Here is a 22,792-nt window from a genome sequence, read left to right as displayed (position 1 = left end):
CCCTTTCCACCTTCCTTTCCATCACCCACCCCCTCACCCTGGCCCAGAACAACTGACAGACCAGCTTATAACTCTCTATCTGGTCTGACTTGTTAGAAATATGACAAGGGAACCGAGATGTCTGTTGGTACAGGTACCTGTGGGGGAACTGGAGTTCTCAGTGAGAGTCGGAGCAGAGACCGAAAAAAGAGGAAGGAGGCAAAGATGAGAAGTAAATTAAGACAGAGACAGAGAGTGAGGACCAGAGGCAGGATAAAGAGCAGACCCAGGGAGAGAAACAGAGACAGACAGAGAGTGCAAGCTTGAGATAGAGGTGACAGAGATGAGAGGCAGAGTGAAAGAAATGATAAGAGATAAAAGGGAGAGAGGGATCCTGTGGTTCCCTCACCCCATTACATTCCCTATTACAGATGGGGAAACTGAGGGTCAGAGGGAATGACACTACTTCCTGGCAGATGTCTCTGTCACTTTTCTAAACACCATTCATTTAGTTCCTCTCGTGTCCCCAGATACGTACGACTGCCTCCTGTGCTGGCCCTGAGCAGCACGAGTTGGACTGTAGTGGAGGGTTCAGGGGGGTGCTCATCAGAAGAGAAAGAGGTAAGAGGAAATATCCACGCAGGATTGACCAGGGAAGGCTCCCTGGACAAGATACGATTGAAACTGGGCCACGAAAAAAGGTTTATAAATGACTTTATTGAGGCATGATTTATGTACAATAAAACACATCCTGTTTGAGTGTACAGTTTGTTGAGTTTTGACATGCATACACTCATATAATCACCACCACAATCAAGATATAGAATATGTTCATTACCCAGAAAGTTCCCTTGTGCAATTTGCTGTCATCTTCCCTCTCCCACCACCCCGATTTGAGCTCTGTCATATTATAGATTAGCTTTGCCTTTTCCAGAGTTCCCTATAGGTGGAATCAGACACTAACACGCTCTTTTGTGTCTGGCCTCGTTCACCGAGCATAATGTTTTTGAGATTCCATATGCTTGCCTGTATCGTAGTTTGGTTCTTTTTTTATTGCTGTGTGGTATTCTGTTGCATGAATGTACCACAGTTTATCCATTCACCTGTTGCTGGGCATTTGGATTGTTTCCAGGTTTTAGCTATTATGCATAAGGCTGCTATGAACATTTATGTACAAGGGGTCCTGTGGATGTATGTTTTTCGATTCTCCCACGTCAGTGTATGTTTATAAACTGCATGTTTATAAGGAACTGCTAAAGACCCACTGAAGTGGTTGAGTCATTTCTGCACTCCCTTCAACAACGTATGAGAATTCCAGTTGCTCCACATCCTCACCAGGACTTGGGATTGTCAGCCTTTTAAATTTTAACCATTTTAGCGAATGTATCATGGTATCTCATTGTAGTTTTAATTTGCATTTCCCAAATGCAAGTTTGCACATCTTCCCATGACATTTTGGCTATTTGTTTATCTTCTTTAGGGTCACAAGGGATTTAAACCAGGACGTACCACAAGATTTTTAAGTAGTTCTCCCAATGTAGCAAATATTTCCTTATAGCCAGCAGGAATGGAAAGGTCACTGGCTCCGAGCTGACATGGGTGCGACTGGCTGAATCACCTTGGGTAAGTTGTTTCCTCACCTCTTAAGTTGGGGTCACATTAGCAGCCCAGCAGGGTTATTGTGGAGGATGAAGTAACCAACAGAGGCAGAGCGAGGAGCAATGCAGGCACACACAGCAGGTAGTCACCCTCATTGATCCCACCCACAAGTATTTACATTACACAAGGGCCAGGGCCCCATCTGGGTGACCAGTAACAACTATTTGCTGGCCAGAGGGCTGGTGGCTGCACACATGTTCTTCTGTCCTTTTCTGACAGTTCTGGGAGCAAAATCATTTATGGCAGAGCTGTGTGGGGTTCTCGCCTTGTGAGGACAGACCCACTTAGGTACTATCGGCTCTATAAGTCTGGGGAGCAGCTCTGGACTTCTGGATGCTCCTGTACGAAGCATGGGTTAGGGAAAGGGAAATGGCTTCAAAACATTGGGAAGCACAGTGCTTTCTAAATACATTCAATTCTTTTACATTGGTCTTTGCGACACGAGGGTTGTAAACCAGAGCAGTGGCTCTCACAGTTTTGTGCTCATCAGAAATCACCTGGTTGTCCTGTTGGAACACAGATTTCTGGGCCTCACTCCCAGAATTTCTGATTTAGCAGGCTTGGGGTGAGGCCCGAGAATTTGCTTTTCTAACAAGTTCCCAGGTGATGGTGATGGTTCCCTTTGAGAACAACTGAATTAGAGTGAAGTCCTTTCCATCCCTGAGCATTGTGATGGCAGCGCTGGGTTTGGCAGCACAGAGATGACTCTCCTCACATCTCAAGCTTGGAATTCTGGGCTCAGATGTGCTTACTGAGGAGGCGAGGTTCTTCCAGGGCAAGGAATGGAGACAGTGGTCATATGGAGGTAGAAGGGGGAAACAATGACATCTCAAATCAGAGTTTTTACTGTTAAAAATAATCCTAAGAACAGTATGATGTATAGACAATTATCAACTCCCTTCTACAGATGAGGAAAGTGAAACTCAGAGATTAAGTAACTTTCCTGGAAACATCGGGCAAGTTGGGGAGCAGGGTGGGAACTCAGGACTGCCTGACTATTGTACTCATTCTGCTGCCCTAGGTGGGCAATCTGACTCCACCACCTACCAGCTGGGTGTTCTCTGCAAGTTGCTCAACTTCTCTGTGCCTCAACTGGCTACCTACAATAATGGAGGTAACGGTAGTCCCTAGTCACTGGGTTGTGGTGAGGATTAACTGAAATTAATATTTATGAGGTGTTTAGGACAGCACCTGGCACATAGTACCACCATATACGTGTACTGCAAACAAACCTGGATGACCACAACGGTGCGCACACACTGCATCCCTCCAGGGGACTAGCTCTGGGGAGAAAGCTCAGAGATTGCCTAGGACGCAGAGACAGGGTAGGCAGAAAACACTTGAAAAAAATTTAAAGCCTCGAATCTGGGGGAGAATCCGGCCTTTGGTGGGGGTAGGGGACAGGTCGGAGAGTGGCGACGACGCCCTCAGGCCCAAAGCCCCAGAGCCGGGCTAGGCTGTTCTCTCCAGGCTGCTCCCTCCAGGACCAGACTCCGGACGCACAAGTCTGGGTCCCCACGTCCCCTCCCCCTCGACATCCCCAGCCCAGGAGCTCCGGGTTTCCTGCCCGTCCGAGGCCCCTGCTTGGGGCAGGCGGAGGAGGGGTGGCATTTCCTGGCGGGGCCGTGGGCAGCGTCACTCGCTCCCGGACACTCGGACAGCGCGCTGATCGACAGGCACCAGACGCTATTTCGGGCGGCTCTCGGCTCAACGCGCAGTTTCCGTTTTTCCATCGACCGTCGGAAACGGGGAAAGGGGGGAGGGTGTAGACGTCACAAGCCCCCAACCCCAGGCAGGGAGTTGGGGGACAGGTCAGGATGGCTGCCAGACTGTCAGAATCTGGAGCTTCGAGAATAGAGGGGGATGGGGAACATCCCCTCCCCTCGCGTCTCTCTCTCCCCCCGCTCGGCAGGGCTGACAAAAGCCTTGCCTGTCCAACAGCCTGTAGGTGCCTCGAAGGCACCTAAACTCAAGAAATTTAAAACCAAATGCAGAATCCCTCTCCGTTTCTCTTGGCTTCCAAGCCCCCATCACCTGGAATAACACTCCCATCTAGGCAAATACAGCCAGAAACCCAGAGGGTTCCTGGATTTCTCCTTCCCCCTCATCCCTCAAACCCAATTCTTATAAACCCGATTTTGTAGCCTAAATACATGTCATCTGCATCTGCCTCTTGCCATCTCTCCTGGCGACACCCTAGTCCATGCTCCCCCACATACCCCTTCTCCACCGTGCAGCCAAAGAGCTTTCTAGAAATGCAAAGCTGATCTTTTATAGGACATTACGCACCCCCTCTAACCTAATGAACAAAATGGTGCCCCCCCCCAAATTCTTTGAATTGTCCACAGCCTTGCTCCAGCCAGTACTGGACTCTTCTCTATGCCTTTCATGAACCTCAAGCCCTTCGGTTCCAGCCCTTGGCTTACCTGGAAGGTTCCCAATGCTCACTCCTCTACCTACCCTCAGAACCCACTCTCCGATCTCAGTCCAGGCATCAGTTTTCAGAGAAGCATTCCCTGGATGGGCTCTCCTTTTTTGGAGGGGCTCAAAGATGTGAAATGACTGGCCCAGTGGTGCCACAGCCCAAGGGTGGCAGCGCTGGGCTTTGAATTCAGAATTATATTTAGTGATGCAACCAAGCAAAGACAACAGGGACCAGGGGAGGGAGAGATGAAAACCAACCCCTGTTGCAGAGAGGCTTCAAGAAGGATGGAGCAGAAAGACTGAGTCTTGAAGGATGGTTGTGAGAGGAGAGGGTGCGGTAAAGCAGAAGCTGACACGTAATGGAGGGTGAGTTGAATTTGATAGCAGTGGGTGATGTGTGGCTAGAGCCACGGGGAGAGAGTATGAGATGGGGCTGAGCAAACCACAGAGGTCGGTCCCCTGAGTCCCTGCTGAGCAGTTGGTGTGGCTGGGCAAGGGGAGGCCTTGTGGCAAGTCCAGGAATTAGACTCTTTTCCTCAGGAAAAGGGTAGCCCTTTTCCCATGGGATTCTGTAAAAGTTACCTGTATCCACATGGCATCCTGACTTCCGCCAGAGAGCATGACAGGAACAGAGGGAACAGGCTGCACTGGATTAACTGTATCTTCACGGAGAGTTGCCTGATGGCCAAGGAGGGGCCAGACTCAGACTGCAGCCACACTCTGGGCTCAGTCCTCGACTGGCACTCAGTCTGTGAATTCTCAGGCGCCAAAAGGAGCTCAAAACCAGAGATGCTAGAAGGACAAAGCAGCCTGGCATGTTGGGTAGAGTTGTGGACTGGGAACTGGATAATTGAGTTTGGGTCTTGGCTTTTCCTCTCGGTCACTGTAAGCTTTGGTCAAGTCACATCTCCTCATGACCTAATTTCCTTCCCTATAAGGATAGACCAGAACTCCTGTGTGCAAGTGCACATGATGTCATGCTGGGCTCCAGGCTGGTAAGTTTCCACAGATTATTGCCCTCACCACCTTTTAAAGATCATCTTATATAATCCTCGTAACAGCTCTCTGAGGTGAAACTGAGGTTTGGAACTAAGTGACTTCTATTTATTTATTTTTGGCTGCGTTGGGTCTTTGTTGCTGCGCGGGGGCTTTCTCTAGTTGTGGCGAGCAGCACGGGCTTCTCCTTGCGGTGGCCTGTCTTGTTGCGGAGCATGGGCTCTAGGCACGTGGGCTTCAGTAGTCCTGGCTCGCCGGCTCTAGAGCACAGGCTCAGTAGTTGTGGCGTACGGGCTTAGTTGCTCCGTGGCATGTGGGATCTTCCCAGACCAGGGATCGAACCCATGTCCTCTGCATTGGCAGGCGGATTCTTAACCACTGTGCCACCAGGGAAGTCCCTAAGTGACTTTGGGACTCCACCCTAAAAGAATGAACCCAGATACCCTCCATGGGCTGAGCCCATTGCCTACCCCTCACTGAACCCAGATTTCTAGGACACAGTACAGATCTCAGCTCGTGCTGCGAGTTGAGCCCAGATCCCTCCTCCAAGCCTAGGCTCTAGCTGGGCTCCAGAGGACTCTGGTGCCAGATTTCCGTCAAACCCAGGTTCTACCACTCACTAGATACGTGATACTGGGGAAGTTTCTTTCACTCTGCCTCAGTTTCCTCATCTGTAAACTGAATAATTGCACCAACCTCTTAGGACTGTTTATGAGAACTAAATGAGTTAATATTTGTACCCTGCTCAGAAGACTGCTTCAGTATCGAGATTAAAATGTTAAATTATGAGGGGAGGGATGTTTCCCAGCTCTGGGCTCAGCCTGAAACTCGGTATAATGGATATTTTAAACTCTTCGTTGACACCAGTTCTGCCTCCATAGAGCCTCTTGGGTGTGACCTCAGTCCCAACATTCAGGCAAGCAGGCTCCATTTTAGAACAGAAAAGAGCCAGGGTTGAAGCGGGTGAGAGTCGAGGGGAACTGGGGAGCTTTCTGGGATAAGAGGAACTGCCCATTGAAATCCGAGTATCCAGGACACTGGTATGAATGAATGTCAGGGAAGGAAGGGTTGGATGTGATCATTTTGGTGTTGTGGTCTTGCTGGGGTGCGAGTCGTTGGAGAAATGTGTCTGGAAGGCCGAGGGACTGAGGTTGTGGGGAGCCCGGGTTCCCGAGAGGCCTCGGGATCAGTAATGAGGCTGGACCCGTCGGGTCCTAGACAGAGCGCCCGCCCAACTCTCTCCGTGGCGCATTACGGAGATGGTCCCAGAGCCGCGCAACCAGTCCTCACTCCCTCCGGTGAAATTGCCAAATTAAAATGAATCATTTGGCCCGTAATGGCCGAGGCGCTTATCGGGGGCGAGCGGACCCGCGGCAGTGCCTTATCTCCGCGGCACACACGGCCCCCGCGCGCCTCGGCCCATGCTAACGAGGCCTAGAACGTGAGCGGGATTAGAGCGCGGCGGTGGAGGAGCCGGGCGCGCCGCGGCGCGGAAGCGGGGGACTGGAGGGGGGGTGGCTGGGGGAGGGCTCGGCACTAAGGACCAGGCCTCAAAATGGCCACACGCGTACCCCCTTAGCGGCAAAACGTGAGCATTCTGGCCTTTTTCTAGGGGCAGGCAACCTGCAACCTCCCACGGAATCCCCATCCAGTTCCTCCCTCTTTTGCCCGCTCGCAGAAGAGGTTTCGCTCCTTTTCCCTCGGTTTCTTTCGATGGGGGGCATTTTCCACCGACGCCCTTGAGCTCGCCGCCGCCGCCCCTCCCGCCTCGGAGACTCTCTTCCTTCCTTCCCCTTTTCCTTACGCAATATACAGAAATGCGCGAGGCGGTGGTTGGTTTTCATTTCTCCTTAGTGGTTGTGTGCATGCGGTGGGATTGTGAGAGGGAGTGTGTGAGCTGTGGGCAGTGTTGACTTCTTCTGAGTGTGGTCTTCTAGGCGATAGGTTGTGTGTCCAAGTGTGATGGTGTTTGCCCTCTTTAGGGTGTAGATTTGAGTTCTCCGAGGCCCTTCTGCGTTTTCATCGTTGTATATAATTACGCTCGTTTGCCTTCTCGACATGTGTGCGGGGTTGCTTGGCCTTTGCGATTGTGTTTGTATGGTCTCGTTGTGTCGGGCGTGTGTGAGCCTGACTGCGTTGGGTTGTGCGTCCCTGAGCGATTGCGTTTGATCGATTTCGTTGTGTCGTGCTGGACAATGTGTGGGCCTGACCGAGTCGGCTTGTGGGGCAGTGTTGCGTTGTGCTTACTTCGCTTCCCTTCTATGGAGCTGGACCGCGTGTGGCCCTGTCCGCACCGGGGTGTGTGCCTGTGTGCTGGTGTCCTTTGGAAGTGCGTTTGTAAATCGCTGGGGGGTGGAGGGGAGGGCGAGCGAGCGAGAGATGGATGCGCGAGTTGAGCAGGCGGCATGGGGGCGGGGAGAGGGATTTCACGTTTTATTCCAAATTATGATGTATTCGGAAGCCAGCGTTGGCTTGGATGAGCAGCCCTGCTCTGTCCAGAGGCCACTCTGTGCCTCGGTGTTGGAGGGGTTGTTAGTGAGTGGGAGGCTCTTCCAGGCTGGAAGCTGAGCAGCGCTCGCGGAGGCCAGCGCCTTCAGGCCGGTAGCCGCCGGCTTCGGTTCTCGCCGCATTCAGGCTTCGTCCATTTCTGGTCAGTTTCGCGGGTACGGCCGCCGGGGTCTGCGGGAGAGGCCCGGAAAAGACAATGGGCGCATTCTCCAGGCCTCGCGCCTCGGGTGGGGACCTTCGGGATCATCTCCAAGGAACATTTTTCTACCCCCTCCCCGGGTGAGCGACATTCCCGCGTGGGTCAGGTACCCGTCACATCGATGACCGGGACCGGGCTTCCTGGAGGGACGGGGTCAGTGCTGCCCTAGCTCCGAAAGAAAGGATTTTGTTTTGCCAGTTACTGTGGTTGCTAATGTCATCATCATCACCACCACCACTACTACCACCACCACCATCATCATCATCATCATCGTATTTTAATTAAAATAATCGTCCAGGAGCGAAGCGGCTTGTCCCTTTTAGCTTCTTCGGGGCGATAACAAAGCAGCGCGGGTTTCCTCCCACCAGCGCTGATCTTTAAACTGCTGGGTTTGTGGTAGGGAGAGAAAATGGAGAGAGGGACGAACATAGAGACTCCGTCCTAAAGCAGAAATTAAACCCGACCTCAGACCTCAGACACCGGGCGTGACTGGATTCCTTCTTGTTCCCACACCTCCCCCCTCATTTGGATTAGAAGAGGAGAAAGAAAATCTCCCGCATTGGACTGAAACCGCAGGGAATAATTATTACTGTATTTCCACTAAAGCCGGGGCAAAAAGGAGGTGGCCTTAGCAATTAATCCAAGACTTCGATGTGTGACCATAAACTGGACAATTTAGGCAAAACAAATTAAACAAACCTTCCGGAGGGAGGGAAAAAAAGGTGAACTAAATTTCACTACCGCTACACCCTGGGAAGCAGTACTGGATTTATTTTTACCCTCCGTCCTTTCCTTGTTTATTGCTGAAAAGAATTACTAAAATTCTCCCCTTCTCTGACGATCTGAATGCCGATAAATCGAAAATCTTGTGTAGGGATTGTTGAGGGAAAGGCGAGGGCCTTTCCTTTCTTTCTTTTTCCCTTTCTTTTCTTTTCCTTTCTTTCTTTTCCTCCTCTCCCTCTTCTTCCCCGCCCCCCTTAATCTGTAGGAAGAAAAAAAGGGACTGGGTTACATCAGATATCCCCCCACCCACCCCTTTCTCTGGGATCTGCGCCGTTCAGACTGTATCCCTTCGGGAAAGTAGCCTTTGGAATTGGGTTCTGGTTTCGCTTTGGGTTGGAGGTGGGCAGGTGAGAGTCATGGAGAGAATGGGGTCCTCAGAGGTTCTGTCCCACCGACCAGGGTCTGAAGATCGGATTCCCCTTTTCGGACACACATCCCCCTACCCACCCATGCCAGGCTGCGGACGACTCCGCGCTGTGGCCACAGCTCCGGCCTGACTTCGGTTCCCGAGCCAACGGCGTAGACGAGTCTGCTTAGAAAACAAATGGCCACACTGAACCAGACATCCCGGTTGGAGGGTCCGATAATGTTCCGGGCAGTCTGCGGCTGGGTTGTTGTTGTTGGACTAGATAGTTATTCCTGATTGGTCAGGTGTAGGGTTCTTTTTTATGGGGGTGCGGGGGAGGCTTCAAACACCTGCAGGTTGGGGGCGGAAAGCTGCTGGCGATTCCCGGGGCGGGTTGGCGAGGACATGAGGTAATTCCCAGCCATTGACCCCCATTTCTCTCTCTCCCTCCCTCTCGCCCTCCCTCTTTCTCTCCACCCCCATCTTTCCTGGAAACTCGCTTTGGGCGCGGCAGACCGCCCAGGACCACACCGCGGCCTAACTGCCGGTCTCTCAGTGAGAGAGGGGGAAAGCAAAGACCCCTTCCACAACCTGGACCTCGGCTCCTGCCCCTCTCCCGCCGGAGGAGGAGTGGAGATCCTATTCAGAGGGGCCGCTCTCTCTAAATATGCCCCAGGTGAGTTTTTGGGGGAATAGTACTGGTGGAAACAGTCACCAGGAAGGCCTTGGGATCTGGCCTGAGGTGGGGAAAGCTTGGGACAGAGGACAGACCAGTTTCAGATTGGGGAGGAGGAGGGGAGGACGAACCCAGAGTTGGGAATCCGGGATCTGACTCTGCCACTGACTGTGGCCTCTGTGCCACTGTGGCTTCCAGCAGGGCCGTTTCCTGGCCCTGGGTGAAAACAGCTAGTTGGGCTTAGTCCCCCCTCACCCAAGGTCCCCCTCTGTCCTGGTTCCGTGGACGTTTCACCGGGCTCATAACTTTGGGGCGGCTATATCCGGATAGCGCAGGCTGTGTGCTCCCGGGGCTCTGGCAGGAAGAAGGCCGCAGCCATCCTGGCTAACGCAGTCCCAACTCGGGTGGGCCCAGGCTGGGGCCTAAGGCCTAGGGTGGGGCTGCGTTCAAACACCGCTCCACTCCAGTAGCAGCGGGAAAGTGGTTCTGTTCACGGGCGATTTGGGTTTGCGTGCAGGCTTGGGGCTCCCCCAGTGGGTCATGCGGGTGTGGATGCAGTATCAGGGACCAGAGGCTGTGTTTAAGGCGGCGGCTCTAGCCGGGGCATGGCGGAGGCTGTTTTCACATAAGAAATTTTCCTTGCTGGGAATTGGAAGCTGCCGGAGACCAGGTGCCTGTCCCCCAGGAGCTCTCGGGTTCCCCTGTCGTGTTCAGACACACATGGAAGTTATGTGGCTGGCTGTCTGGCAGCAGGAGATGAGCCGGTGTAGGGGCTTTGAGCTGGGTCTTGGTTGCACAAAGAGGAGTTGTAATGGTCCAATAGTCTAGTGCTGTTCGGTTCGAAATCTGAAACCTTCTCACCCCCTTCTTCATTTTCCCTAATAAAAATAAATAAACATCACTCCGGCTTTCCTTTTAATAATCTTCACCAAAGCCAAGTGATGGGATTTAGTCACCGACCACCGAAAGTGCTTGTGAGTTCTCTGGCAGCTTCCTCGAGAGCCTGGCCCTCTGGCCTGGGTGATCCTGGTTGCAGATGAACCGGCAGGGTTTTCCTGAGGTCCTGGGAGGGGCGGGGAGAGGTTGACCACAGACCCCTGGGGACCAATCATAGGTTTGGCGGGGGGGCTCAGAGATAGATATTTATAGGCGTCTGGAGAGGGCATTTGGGGCCAGAGTCAGCTCATCTGAGATACGTGCTCCCCTTGCCCCTCTGGGATCTGCTCCTACTCAGAGTCTCGGAATTAATCAGAAGGTACAAATGTGTCATATGGAGAGCTTGAGCTCATTCTGGCAACTGCTGAGTGAACGGTTTGTCACTCGGTTAGGAGCTGGGACTTAAGCACGTGTCACTGGGTGCACAACGGTGCCTGGGGACAGTAAGGTAGGGAGCCAGCTCCTTGGGGCTTGTACGCTTTGCCAGAGGACGGTATATTTCTAATGCATTTCACTGTTGCAGGGGAGCCAGGAAGTCTCCAGTGGTATACCTCTGGTGCGTTTCTAGTGGCCGCGGTGTCTTGACGGTCGGTCCCATTCTGTGGATACAGACAGACCTATTGTTTCCACCATGAACATAAACTCGTTTCCAATGAAGTGTTGCAGACCTACTGCCTTTGCAGCCAGGGTGCACCAGGTCTGGGGGAATTTTGTCATTTTGGGGCACTGCCCATGGGGCTGGCAGAGCTAGGGCAGGAGCTTAATCTGAATGGTGATTCTCCATCAGCTGTGTGTCCAGTGGCCATTGAGCTGAGCTCCTGAGGAGGTTTCAGAAGGTCGGGTCTCTCTTCTGGGGTGGGAGGATGGTTCCCAGGCCGACTCCAGTCCAGAGTGGTGCAGTGGCAGAGTGGCTGTCAGGAATGATCAGATGGACTCTGCTTGGTGCTGAGTTGGATTTTTGTGTATTTGTTTTCTGCTATAAAATACGCCAATTATATAATTCCAACAGCAGAAATCTTATTTTGAACATCTTATGAAGCCTGTTGAGTTGATTATATTTTTATTGTTTTATTAAAACTCACAAGCATTTCCCCACTCTGGACCCAGAGTCTCATAGTTTTTCTGTTTTCATCCTTGCGGGGGTGGGGTGTGTGTGTGTGGTGGGTTTTGGAAGAACTGGAGGGAGCGGTAGTGGGGAGTGGAGCCTCTGCCTGCGGTCACCCAGGAGTATGGTTGAGGAGGAGAGGACTGTCCTTTGCTGGAGGGGGGCGGGCAGGATATATGAGAGGGTGTATATGGGAGGATAACAAAGACAGAGCGAGACTGGAGTTCGAGTCCTGCTCTGTGGCAAACAGGCGAGTGTGACCTTGGGCAAGGTAGTCTCCTTGCTGGCCCAGTCTCCCAGTCTATAATAATGTTTACTTGAGCATTTGCACAGTGCTTTTAAATGCATATATGAGGTACACCTCCCATTTCCCAGAGGACAACACCGAGGTAGGAGAGGGGGATGGGGGAGTGCTGGACGAGTTCAGCAGCCATCATGACACCCCTTCGCCCCACACTCCTGGATGGGAGCCCAGACCCCAGTGGCCTCAGGAGCACCCTTTGAACGTCGGGGCTTCACACTGCCTCAGGCAGGCTTCCCTTCTAGACCCCACCTCACTTTTGAGTTCAGCTGAGCAGAAGCGGGTATATATAGTGTGCGGGGAGGTATGGCCGGGATCATCTTCTTCCCTTCCTTATGTCCCGTCTCCAGTCCCGGGAGGAGTAAAAGTAAAGGGCCACTGGGGTTTCTGGCGGCTACACAGAATACAGGTGGATTTGCGGAGTGTAGACGGACGCCGTCCCCGCAGGGGTGAATATGTGTTGAAAGGGAGAGCTGGCTCCTCCGGATAATTCTCTGCCAGCTCTGATCCCTCTTGCACACACACCCCCACCAGGTTTCTGGGTGTATGTGTGTGGCGGTAGGCTGGGGGCAGGTATTGCTGAAAGGCAAGGGAGGTTCGAAAAGCACCCCACCTCCGCGCGACAGGTTCCCCGCCAAAACCAAAAGGGGGGCGGGAAGAACACGGTCGGGGATTTGTTCCCTCCTCTTCCCTTGCGGCCTGAGAAGGGGCACGGGGTGATATTTCTTTCTCGCCTCTTTCTACATTTCCTTCCTCCTTCCCCCCCACCCTCTGTTTTTCTTTCGCTGGCTGTATTCCTTTTCTTCCAATGTCTTTGTCGTCCTTCTCCACCTCTGTCCTTTTGGCCCTCAGTCTCTGTCTCCCGGGCACCCTCTTCTCTTCTCCCGAACCAGAGGCCCCCTTTCCCTCCTGCCCCAGCACTGCGGGCGGGTGTGTGTCCACGTGGCGCTAAGTTTGTCCGCCTCTTCTCACGTTTCGGTGCGTGAGTTTCTCTCTGCCTTTTACCCCCTCCCGCACCCCCCGCTCCGATCCCACCCCACGTGGATGGGCTGGGGGCGGTGGTCAGAGCGGGTGTCCGCTTGTCTGTCTGCCCGCAGGATGACGGAGCGGCCGCCGAGCGAGGCGGCACGCAGTGACCCCCCGCTAGACGGACGGGACGCGGCCGAGGCCCGCATGGCCCCCCCGCACCTGGTCCTGCTGAACGGCGTCGCCAAGGAGACGAGCCGCGCGGCCCCGGCGGAGCCCCCGGTCATCGAGCTGGGCGCGCGCGGCGGCGGCCCGGGGGGCGGCCCCGCCGGTGGGGGCGGCGCCGCGCGAGACTTAAAGGGCCGCGACGCGGCGGCTGCCGAAGCGCGCCATCGGGTACCCACCACCGAGCTGTGCAGACCTCCTGGGCCCGCGCCCGCCTCGGCCCCCGCAGAGCTGCCCGGCGACGGCCGCATGGTGCAGTTGAGCCCGCCCGCGCTGGCGGCCCCGGCCGCCCCCGGCCGCGCGCTGCTCTACAGCCTCAGCCAGCCGCTGGCTTCTCTCGGCAGGTCAGGGCCGGCGGGAGGGGCGGGTGGGCAGGAGGCATGGGCGCCGGGGCTCCTCTTCCGCACGTCGGGAGCCGGCTGCCCTCCTCCCGGCGGGGCAGTGTGGCTGAGCGCGCTAGGAGAGGGGGAGAGGGGGACGTTTCACACCCGGGGTTGGAAAAGTCTTGGCTGGAGTCCCCGTGCAAGTGAGGAACGAGCCCTCTGCTAGTGTGTGTGTGTATGTGTGCGCACGCGGGGGGCGGTGTGCAGGTGTCTTGTTAACGCGGCGTGCTGCGAGCTTGGAAGCCGAAGAGGGGGAGTACCGGCATGCGGCTGGCTGTGAGCAGAAGCGCGGGGCGCTGCCTGGTGGTGGTGGGGGGGCGTGGGGTGGACAGGAGGAGTCTGAGTGTGAGTACCAGGAAGGAATGTGTCTGAATGCGCTCCGCTGTGAAATTCTTCTGGAAGCTGCAGCCCTCGGTGGACAGGTAAGAGATGTGCTTGCAAGAGGTCTCCCTCCTCTGAAACTCCCTGCCAGGGCCTGCCTGGGGAATAGATCCCTCCCTCCTCTCCTGAGCTCCTCTGCCCCTAGCTGCGATCTCTGGCCAGGACCTGTGCTCCCTTTGGTGTGAGGGTATCCATTTCCCTGCTGGGGCCACTGAGGTGGTGGAGAGCAGGAGACACGGTTGGGGTGGGGACAGGAAGATGAGGCAGGGAGAGACAGTGGGGGGCAGTCGGTGAGTCTGTGGGACACTGGAGGAAGAAGCTACGGAGAGTCGAGTGGGTAATGGGGGGGCATGTCAGTGGGGCTGAGTCAGGGTTTCCTGTCTGTTGTCTGTCCTTGGGCCCCATGGGGCTGGAGTGAAGGTGGGGTGAAGTTGGGGGTAAGGAACAGGGTGCCCTTATGTGGTGCAGGAATTGCACACTGCCAGGTGTGAAGGCCGTGTCTGCCTGTGTGAGCACCTGTTTGGGAGTGGAGGTGCCTATGGCTTGTGCGCTTGTATGTGGGGGGTGTATGTTCATTTTTGTGTTTGCTCCCTGTGTTCACCATTAATTCTGTGTATGTGTGTTTGTGTGTGTCTGAGTGTGTGTGTGTGTAGGGGTGTGTGGCCACCCTCCCCTTGTTTGTCTCACCACAGAGAGAGTCTGGGGGTGTTGTGTGTGTGTGTGTGTTTCATGCTGCTTCTATCCCCAGTTCCGATGTGAAGGGACCAGGGTTGCCCTTGTTTTTTGGGGCGGGGGCTCAAGAACATGTGGGGAGGATCTGTATGGAGCCCCTCTCTCCCCTCCACCCACATGTGATCTTGTGATCTGCCTGCTCCCTCCCACAGTGGGTTCTTTGGGGAGCCAGATGCCTTCCCTATGTTTGCCACCAACAACCGAGTGAAGAGGAGACCCTCCCCTTATGAGATGGAGATTACTGATGGTGAGTCAACCCCCCCCCCCCCCCCCCCGGCTCCACTTGTGTACTCACTCCCTCAAGGTGTTAGAACCCTGAAGGAGGAATCATCGGGGACTACTCCCTAGGTGTCTCACATAGATGGGCAGTTCTCTTGGAGCCAAGAGAAGCTGTTGAAGTCCTCGCCCTATTGACCTGGGACTAGGGGAGGTCATGGGTGGGGCTGGGGGTTTACCACGGTCCTGGGAAGAGAGTGCATGGGAGTGAGGACACACTGTGGCACTTAGCCCAAACCTCCACGGTCAATTGTAGTCCCCACTCTAGCTCCATTCCTACAGTTGGTAAGGATCCCCCGGGAGGGCAGAAACACACAGTGTTTCTAAGCACCAACCTCCAGGGATTCTCTGTATCTCCTCCCAAGTCCTCTTTGGAATCTGAAGTCTTCTCCCTGCCTGGAATTGCACCTTTAAGGGTCTTGTCCCAGGTCCCTGCAGAGTGGGGCCCTCTTGTCCCCTTTTCCACACTCGGAGCTGAGACTCGGAGTTCCCTTCCTGACATCATAGATTCTACCCTGCTCCCTCCCTCCCCCCGACCCCAAAGGCCTCAGCATTTTTAATGTGAACTACCCGAGTAGGCTTTGGCCCCGAACTTGGGGGAAGGAGTTGGATGAGTGGGAAATTTGGAGGACCCCCTCCCCCTTCCCAAGGTTGACTAGATGTAGTAGATGGGGCCCAGCACCAGGGGGCAGGAGAGCAGGCTCTTCAGAGCCGAGGGACTTCCTGGAGCTCCTGGTGCACACCGGAGGCCTTGAAGCCAGACTGGGATTTCTGCAAGTTGCTGGTGGGAGGGATGTATGTTGAGCTGGGGCTTCTGGAGGGGATCCCTCTGTGGTGTTCTGGAGAGGAGGCAAGCTAGCATCTGGACAAGGAACAGATCTCAAAAGACCCAGCCAGCCTGGGGCACAGGGGTGTAGGGCCGGGAGGGAAGGGTGTTGGAGTGTCAGTGCTGCTAGGTTAGAGACAGGAGGTGGGTGTACCAAACAGGAAGTAGGCAAGACCAGCCCTGAAGTTCCCCAGGGAAGAGGCATTTTCTACAAAGGTCAGAGACGACAGAAATCAGGCACAGAGGAAGGGGCAAGGGGTGAGGGTTTGGGGGGAGTGCAGGAGTGTAGAGAGGAGATTACCCATGAATGATGCCAATATTTACCAAGCACCTACTCTGTGCCCTGCCAGCGTGAGACAGAGGACATGGAGGGAGGTACGGACTCAGGAAAGAGGAAGGTGTGGAGAGGTGGGTGGTTCTCTGGAAAGGACCAGAGAGGAATAGACAGAAATGGAGGTGAAGGGAAGGGTGGAGGGGTGCAGGATATGCCCACAGGATTTTGAAATCAGAGATTTAAATGAAAAGAGTCCATAAAAGTGGGGCTAACACAAGGTCTAAAGCCAGGACTCGACGTGCATTCCTGTTGCTGAACTTTTCTGGGCCTCCGTTTTCTCATCTGTAACGTAGGGAGAATAATAGCTTCCTCACAGGTTGTTGAAGGAGCACAGTGGGGTAAAGTGCTTTTAGGGCCTGGCTTGGGGTAGGCACGGCTTCTGGAGTCTGTGTAGCTCTAGTTGTGACAGCGGCCATAATGCCTCTCTCCCCACCTAGGAGCTCCCTCAAGATCAGCCAGCTTCAGCCACAGAGCAGTGGTCCTCCTGGTGGCACAGCTGAGGGACTCCCCTCTGTCTGTCCTGGAGGCCGGAGAACAGCAAGTTATTTCCTCTGAGGCACCCAGGGTAGGACTGCCCAGCAGGCGTGCTGTGTTTTTCCCAGCCTGGGTCTGGCCTTTGGCAAAGAGTCAGCTGGGCTGGGGCCTGCTGGGGTTTGGAAAGATAGCTTCTGAGGCACTGTGGGCAGAGGATGAGTGATTCTCCCTGGGGGAAACATGGTGTGTGTGTGTCTGTCTGTGTGTAAGACTGGTGTGTGTATGTGTAAGAGATGATTAAGCGGGAAGTGTCGGCGCGGATGAGCTGGGTTGCAGAGGCAAGGTCTGCCTCCGTTCTGGCCGCCGTCTCCATAGCTGTGAAATGAGCAATGGGTCTTAGGTGATGTCTTCTCTCCTACCCAGCTTTCCACGTTCTGAGATCCGGTTCCAGGGTCATCAGAAGAGGGCAAGCAACCATCCCAGTACTGGCAGTTCCTTCAGTGCTCAGAGCTTACTGAGGACTGCCAGGAGCTGGCTCTGTGCCTCAGGGTTGCGGAAGGAAGCAGCCACCTCAGCCCAGGAGCCTGGGAGCACTAGCGGGGCGCTCCTCTGCCTTTGCTGGCTTTGGGAATCCCAGGTCACGCTTGGACATTTAGTGCAGTGCTTTGTATACCATAGGTGCTCGATACATGCACACTGGTGTCTGCCCCTGCTCTGCAAGTCTTAGTACATGAGCGCTAGTGAATACTGTTCTAGTCTGTGATCAGTGCACTGTAGACACGGGGAGACGGAGGCAGCCCTCAGACGCCTGCCTAGAGCCTCAGGCCATGCCTGTGCATGGCTGTCTCTCCACTCCTCTCCTGGGGAAGAGAGCCTGCAGTGTAAGTCATTTCCCCACCACTCTGCTCTCTCCTCCATTCCGTACCTGCCAGCATGATCAGTTGGTCAGCAAATATTTATTGAGCTCCTGCCTACTCTGTGCTTCCATCACCCTTAGAATAAAATCCCTACATCTTACCACAGGGCCCTATGGGATCTGGACTCAGGCTCCTCTGATCTTACCCACACTAATCTCTCCGGGCTGGCTTCAGCCATTTCCCAGCTCAGGGCATGTGCACATGCCCTTCCAACTTCCCTTCCTGTGTCTGGCTGGCTCTTCTTCGGCCTTAAGTTCTTCCCTTACAGATGTCACCTCCTCCAAAAGGCTGTCCCCAACCACCTCAGGTAAACATGGCCGCTCCTTTCCATCTTTCGTTTACATTCAGCTTCCCGTTTGTTTGTTATTTGTTTGCCGATTGTTCATCATCTGTCATCCCCATTAACATGTAAGCTCCACGAGGGCAGGGACTCTGTGCACCTTTATTCCTTAATGCCGAGCACAGTGCCGGTTGTCAGGAAATAACTGATGAATGGATAATAATAGTTAACATTTATTGAATGTTTCGTCAGAGCCAGGTATTATCTTAAGTACTTTACCTGTATTAGTTGTTAGATTCACAAGACAATCTTATGACTTGAGTTACTAGTGTTATCTCCATGGTACAGGTGATGATGCTAAGACACAGAGAGTTCAGGTAACTTGCCCAGAGTTACTATCTAGGGAGTAACAGTCAGGAATTGAACCTGGAACGTCTGGCTCCAGAGTTTAATCTTTCTAACTAGTGCCATATGGCCTCTTAGCACAAGTGAATGAATGAATAATATATGGTTCCTGTCCTCAAATGTCTCACAGCTCAGAGAGGGGGACAAACATGGAAACATAAGTGATGATCAAGAGTGATGGAGATTACAGGATTATAGGGCCATGGTGGTTGGTTAGATCTGTCTGGAGGGATGAGGGAAGTTCTCAGAGAGGAGGAAACAGATAAACAGGGTCTTGAAGGACAAGTAAAGAGTTTTCTGAGTAAAAGGAAAGAGGGCATTCTAGGTTTCCCAAGTTTCCAGGTGGATGGCTTCTCCGCTTCCCCACAGGAGAAGACGCCCTGGGGGATCCCCGACCCACTGTCCTAACCCTTGTCCTCCTACCTCCAGGTCCCCACACCAAAGTCGTGCGGCGCATCTTCACCAACAGCCGGGAGCGATGGCGGCAGCAGAATGTGAACGGGGCCTTCGCTGAGCTCCGCAAGCTGATCCCCACGCATCCCCCAGACAAGAAGCTCAGCAAGAATGAGATCCTCCGCCTGGCCATGAAGTACATCAACTTCCTGGCCAAGCTGCTCAATGACCAGGAGGAGGAGGGCAGCCAGCGGGCCAAACCTGGCAAGGACCCTGCGGTGGGGGCTGGTGGAGGGGGTGGTGGCGGAGGGGGCGCTGCACCTCCAGATGACCTCCTGCAGGACGTGCTGTCCCCGAACTCCAGCTGTGGCAGCTCCCTGGACGGGGCAGCCAGCCCGGACAGCTACACGGAAGAGCCGGCACCCAAGCACACGGCCCGCAGCCTCCATCCTGCCATGCTGCCCGCCGCGGATGGAGCCGGCCCTCGGTGATGGGTCTGGGGCCACCCAGGACCAGCCAGGAGGGTGCCCTCAGGCCACGGGCACCATGGGCTTTAGGGCAGGTGGGGTGAGGATTGGGCAGCTCTGAAGCAGGGCATGGACTTTTGATGAGCTTTCCTTGATGTCTGAGCTGTGGGAAGTCCCAGCTGCCTCTGGGGCTGGCTTTCCTGTTTCCTGCCTCAGTAGGAGAACAGAAACATGGAGCAAAGTGGTAGGTACTTTTTATGAAGATGGCACGGTCTTCCCCCTTTTCCATACCCCTAAGACTTCTCAAGTGAGAGGCTGGAGCGGCGTTGCTTCCGGCCTGGCGCACGGGAGCCCTGTCTTCGCTGAGACCTGGGGTTGTCAGCTCTCTCCTGTGTCCGGCAGCCTCTGCCTCGCCTTGAGCCCCTCCCAAGCTCGCTGGGGTGGCTTTTGTGGCCACACTGTCCAAATACACAGGTACCCAATAGCTGCCCGTTTCTTGAGCCCCATCTTCACCCAGGCCCCTGTTGGTCCGTCCAGCTGCAGAGAGTCACAAGCCTCGAGGTGCCTTCTTCAGGGCCTGGCTGAAGAAGACGGCCAGTGGACAGCCTGCTCTCGACTAGCTGGGCCAGAGGGTCAGAAACCCAGAAGCCCTTACTCCTTGCCCTGGGGATCGAAGCTCTGCTCTCTCCCCACTGAGACTTGCCTTCCTCATCCTTGTGGCTGTGGGGACTGAGTCTGCGGCTGTGAGCGTGCCCTGTGAGCTTTGTTCGAAGGCAGACAAAGGAGAAATGATGAGAGTGAAATTGAGCAAGAGCTATTTGGGGCACGTGGGCTTCAAATCGTGGTGGTGCCTCAGAGCTACCTGCCTGCGTCCTCAGCGACACGTCGCTGTTCACGCAGGGAGCAGATGCCAGTGTGCTGATCGGTGTGTGTTGATGCTGAGAGTAGACGTGCGGCCCCATCTCGCGTTCTCCTAGCTCCTCAGAGGGGCCTCCCTGCTGCAGGATGTCTGTTTGCTGATGGTCTGGTCTGTGTCCTGAAACTGAATCGACAACAAACTCTGTCCTATGAATTCTTGGCATTTGGGATTTTGCTTAACTTCAGGTATTTGTGGGATCTCTAGGTCTTGATATGACCCAGGATCTAGCCCCACTTCTAGGTCCTGGGGAGCCCAGCGAGAGACCAGGCCCTGGCGGAGACCCAAACACATTGACGTTCACTTAGCAGAACCTTCGGCATTCCTGAGCGCACAAATTTTGGTCATCCAGGGTGTGTATGGGAGGCTGGCGTGACGCAGTAGGAGTACTCCCCCCCAGAAGCTGTACATGACATTTTTGTAAATCAAATCCTTATCTTCACCTTTTAAAGAAATACTGCCACGAGTCCCTTGGTAAAGTGGAGAATCCTTTTGTAGAGTGGACTGCTGCCCCCTCATTGATCTCCCGTGTCAATCCAGATGGTGGGACATGGTTTTCTTAAGGCGACGCCTGCCTGTGACCCACCTCCCAAGTCCCTGGAACAAACTGCACACAAGTCCTACATACCTGTCATTGTGCCCTCAAGTCACCCCAGCCGGCTCTGGCCAGGCGCTGCCTTTGAGGTCAGAGGGAAAACAATGCCCTGACTTTGCCCTGTCCATAGCAATGTGGAAGAACCACCGCTGCGGCTGTCGGGAAAGGCCCTCACACCTTATGGGCTCCAGCCTGGTGGCTCGCCTTCACCATGGCAGGACCTTGGGGACAGCCGCATGCCCATGGGGAATGATCCCTGCTCTCCTCCCCTTCCTTTTAAGTTGTGAGAGGAGAGGTCCAGTTTGTGGGGGTGGGAGCAACATGGTTAACCCTTGTAGCACTCTCTCTGTCCCATTTCAGCGCCCCCCCCATCATATTTTGATGAACATTAGGATTCGTTCCTTTCTGATACTTGGAAGCTCCTGTGAAAAATCCCATCTGTCTAAAGATGGAGCACCTGTTCTAGGTCCTAAGGCTGTGTTTGCTTCCGGTGGGTTAATTTGACCTGGGAGTGAAAAGTGGCCACGGTGAGCATAGGTGGATGGGTTTTAGGAGATGGATCACACATTCTTTGAGGAACTCCAGCTACTGGCTTCCTCTTCTCTCAGACTTGCAGTGTGACCTGGAAAAGTTCTCTCTCTGAAAGTCAATTTCTCATAAATACGCTAGCTTGGCCTGTCTCCTAGGGCTGTGGTGTGGACTGAATGGAATCGTGAAAGTAGAAGCATTTTGAGATCGTACGGAACTCTGTCCCCCTCACTATCATTCCTGCAGTGGGGTTTCCCACCCTGAGTCCGGGACCGAGGCAGTGGGCCAGTCTGCCTGTCTGCATAGCATTTGGGTAATTTAGGTTCTAAACCACTTTATCCTGAGATATCTAGGTTATCCTTATCTCTCCAGATTGACCTCATTTCAGTCTCATTCCAAAGCAAGGCACAGGAGGGAGACTAGAAAAGAGAGATGGGAACAGAGGCAGAATATGTGAAAAGTACTACAGCTACCCGAGACAGGCCTGGGTAGGGGTGGGCAAAGCTTTGTGTCTTTGTTAAGTACTAGAAAAGATCCATAATTTTCACTTTCCTTTCCAGCACCTCCCCCCACCATACTCTTCTCCTTCCTCTGCCTCCTCTTCACCCATGAACATTCTCCATCCAAGAATAATATCTGTACAAAAAGGAAAAAATGTAAAAAAACATGAGGAGGACAAAGATGACTGTTAATGACTGGAGGGAATCATGTCTTTTAAGACAAATTCGTATTCTTTTATTTGTAGTGGCAAACGACAAGATGGTACAACCTTTATCCTTTTCCGAAAGCAAAACAAAGGGCACAGCATCGGTAGTCAGCCGACAACTGTCTCGGCCTTTGGGGGTGGTCGTGTCGTACTTGTGATGTCAATGGTACGTGGCCCCCGCCGAAGGCTTGCCCCCCAGCCCATGTACATAGCGCATCGTTCCTGCGGGCGGGCCCAGCACTTTCCGTCAATGTTGTACTGTACGTGATGCATTGCGTTGGTCTCTGCATTTTTCTGCAGAAGAGGAGTAACCGCTCCAGGTACCTTGACCTTTGTACAGCCCAGAGGCCAACACTGTGGGCGTGTGACTCTAGCGACAAAACCCATGTGGTGATGATGTGTGTATATATATAAGGATATATTGGGAAGATTTCTAAATAAAAGTTTTACAAAGGGGCCTAGACTCTGTGCTTGCGTGTTGCACCCCTAGGATGGGACATTAAAGGAAAGGCGTGGCACGAACCTGTCTCCCCTGAAATGGGTTCTCCCGGGGTGGGCTCCCACCTTCTACCCTGAGGCTCCCCCCTTAGGGTTTCTGTTCTTTTCCCTCTGCCAGGCCTCAGGGAGGGGGGCCTCTTCTCAGTGCTGTGCACGCACGCTTCGGGCACGGGGCCTCGGGCTGGAGAGTCTTCTCTGCCTGTCGGGTTCAGCTCCGTGGCTGGGGCGGTGGCTTTTATCATAGGTTCAGGGCAGATTAAGTTCTGCCCCAGAGAATGGTCCCAGGCTCCCCAGTGACTCAGTGGAGGCTGCTCTTGAGGATTGGGGGTGCGGGTCTTATGTGGGGCTCAGCGACAGGGGCTGAGGCTTTGGGAGCAGTGAGTGGAGGCTCAGGCAGAGAGCCGCCGTTCAGAGGCAGGGACTGTGGACGCCGGTGAGGCCTCTGCGTGCAGACTGTTGGATCTTCGGGAACCTCGGTAGGTCAGGTAGGCACTTCCAACGAAGTACCAATCCTTTCTTTGGTTCATTTAGCAAATATTTATTGAGCCCCTATTGGGCCAGGTATTGTTCTAGGTTAC

At 54.1% G+C, this 22,792-nt stretch overlaps 1 protein-coding gene across 7 annotated transcripts; it reads left to right on the top strand.

Moving 5' to 3' along the window:
- The first annotated feature begins 6,584 nt into the window (after nt 1-6,584).
- TAL1 (TAL bHLH transcription factor 1, erythroid differentiation factor) lies at nt 6,585-22,172 on the top strand. Of its 7 annotated transcripts, none has more exons than XM_067726050.1 (5): nt 6,585-6,646; nt 9,409-9,570; nt 13,010-13,447; nt 14,752-14,846; nt 18,541-22,172. In XM_067726050.1, the coding sequence occupies exons 3-5, from the start codon at nt 13,011-13,013 to the stop codon at nt 18,993-18,995; spliced, it is 987 nt and encodes a 328-aa protein (XP_067582151.1). In that variant the 5' UTR covers nt 6,585-6,646; nt 9,409-9,570; nt 13,010; the 3' UTR covers nt 18,996-22,172. The 7 variants fall into 7 exon arrangements, with proteins under 7 accessions (XP_067582151.1, XP_067582150.1, XP_067582148.1 ...); XM_067726049.1 differs by lacking the exon at nt 6,585-6,646 and adding an exon at nt 6,890-7,708; XM_067726047.1 differs by lacking the exon at nt 6,585-6,646 and adding an exon at nt 6,890-7,708 and having other exon boundaries at nt 8,948-9,570.
- Nucleotides 22,173-22,792: the final 620 nt, after the last annotated feature.

This window comes from Pseudorca crassidens, chromosome 2, assembly GCF_039906515.1.
Source record: "Pseudorca crassidens isolate mPseCra1 chromosome 2, mPseCra1.hap1, whole genome shotgun sequence".
NCBI classification, from domain to species: domain Eukaryota; kingdom Metazoa; phylum Chordata; class Mammalia; order Artiodactyla; family Delphinidae; genus Pseudorca; species Pseudorca crassidens.
This window is presented reverse-complemented; position numbering and strand designations above follow the sequence as displayed.

Bases quoted from the DNA above. Each gene is read 5' to 3' on its own strand.
- TAL1 (XM_067726050.1), top strand. From the start codon at position 13,011: ATGACGGAGCGGCCGCCGAGCGAGGCGGCACGCAGTGACCCCCCGCTA. The intron at 13,448-14,751 runs GTCAGGGCCGGC...TCCCTCCCACAG, and splicing joins CCGCTGGCTTCTCTCGGCAG to TGGGTTCTTTGGGGAGCCAG. The intron at 14,847-18,540 runs GTGAGTCAACCC...TCCTACCTCCAG, and splicing joins TGAGATGGAGATTACTGATG to GTCCCCACACCAAAGTCGTG.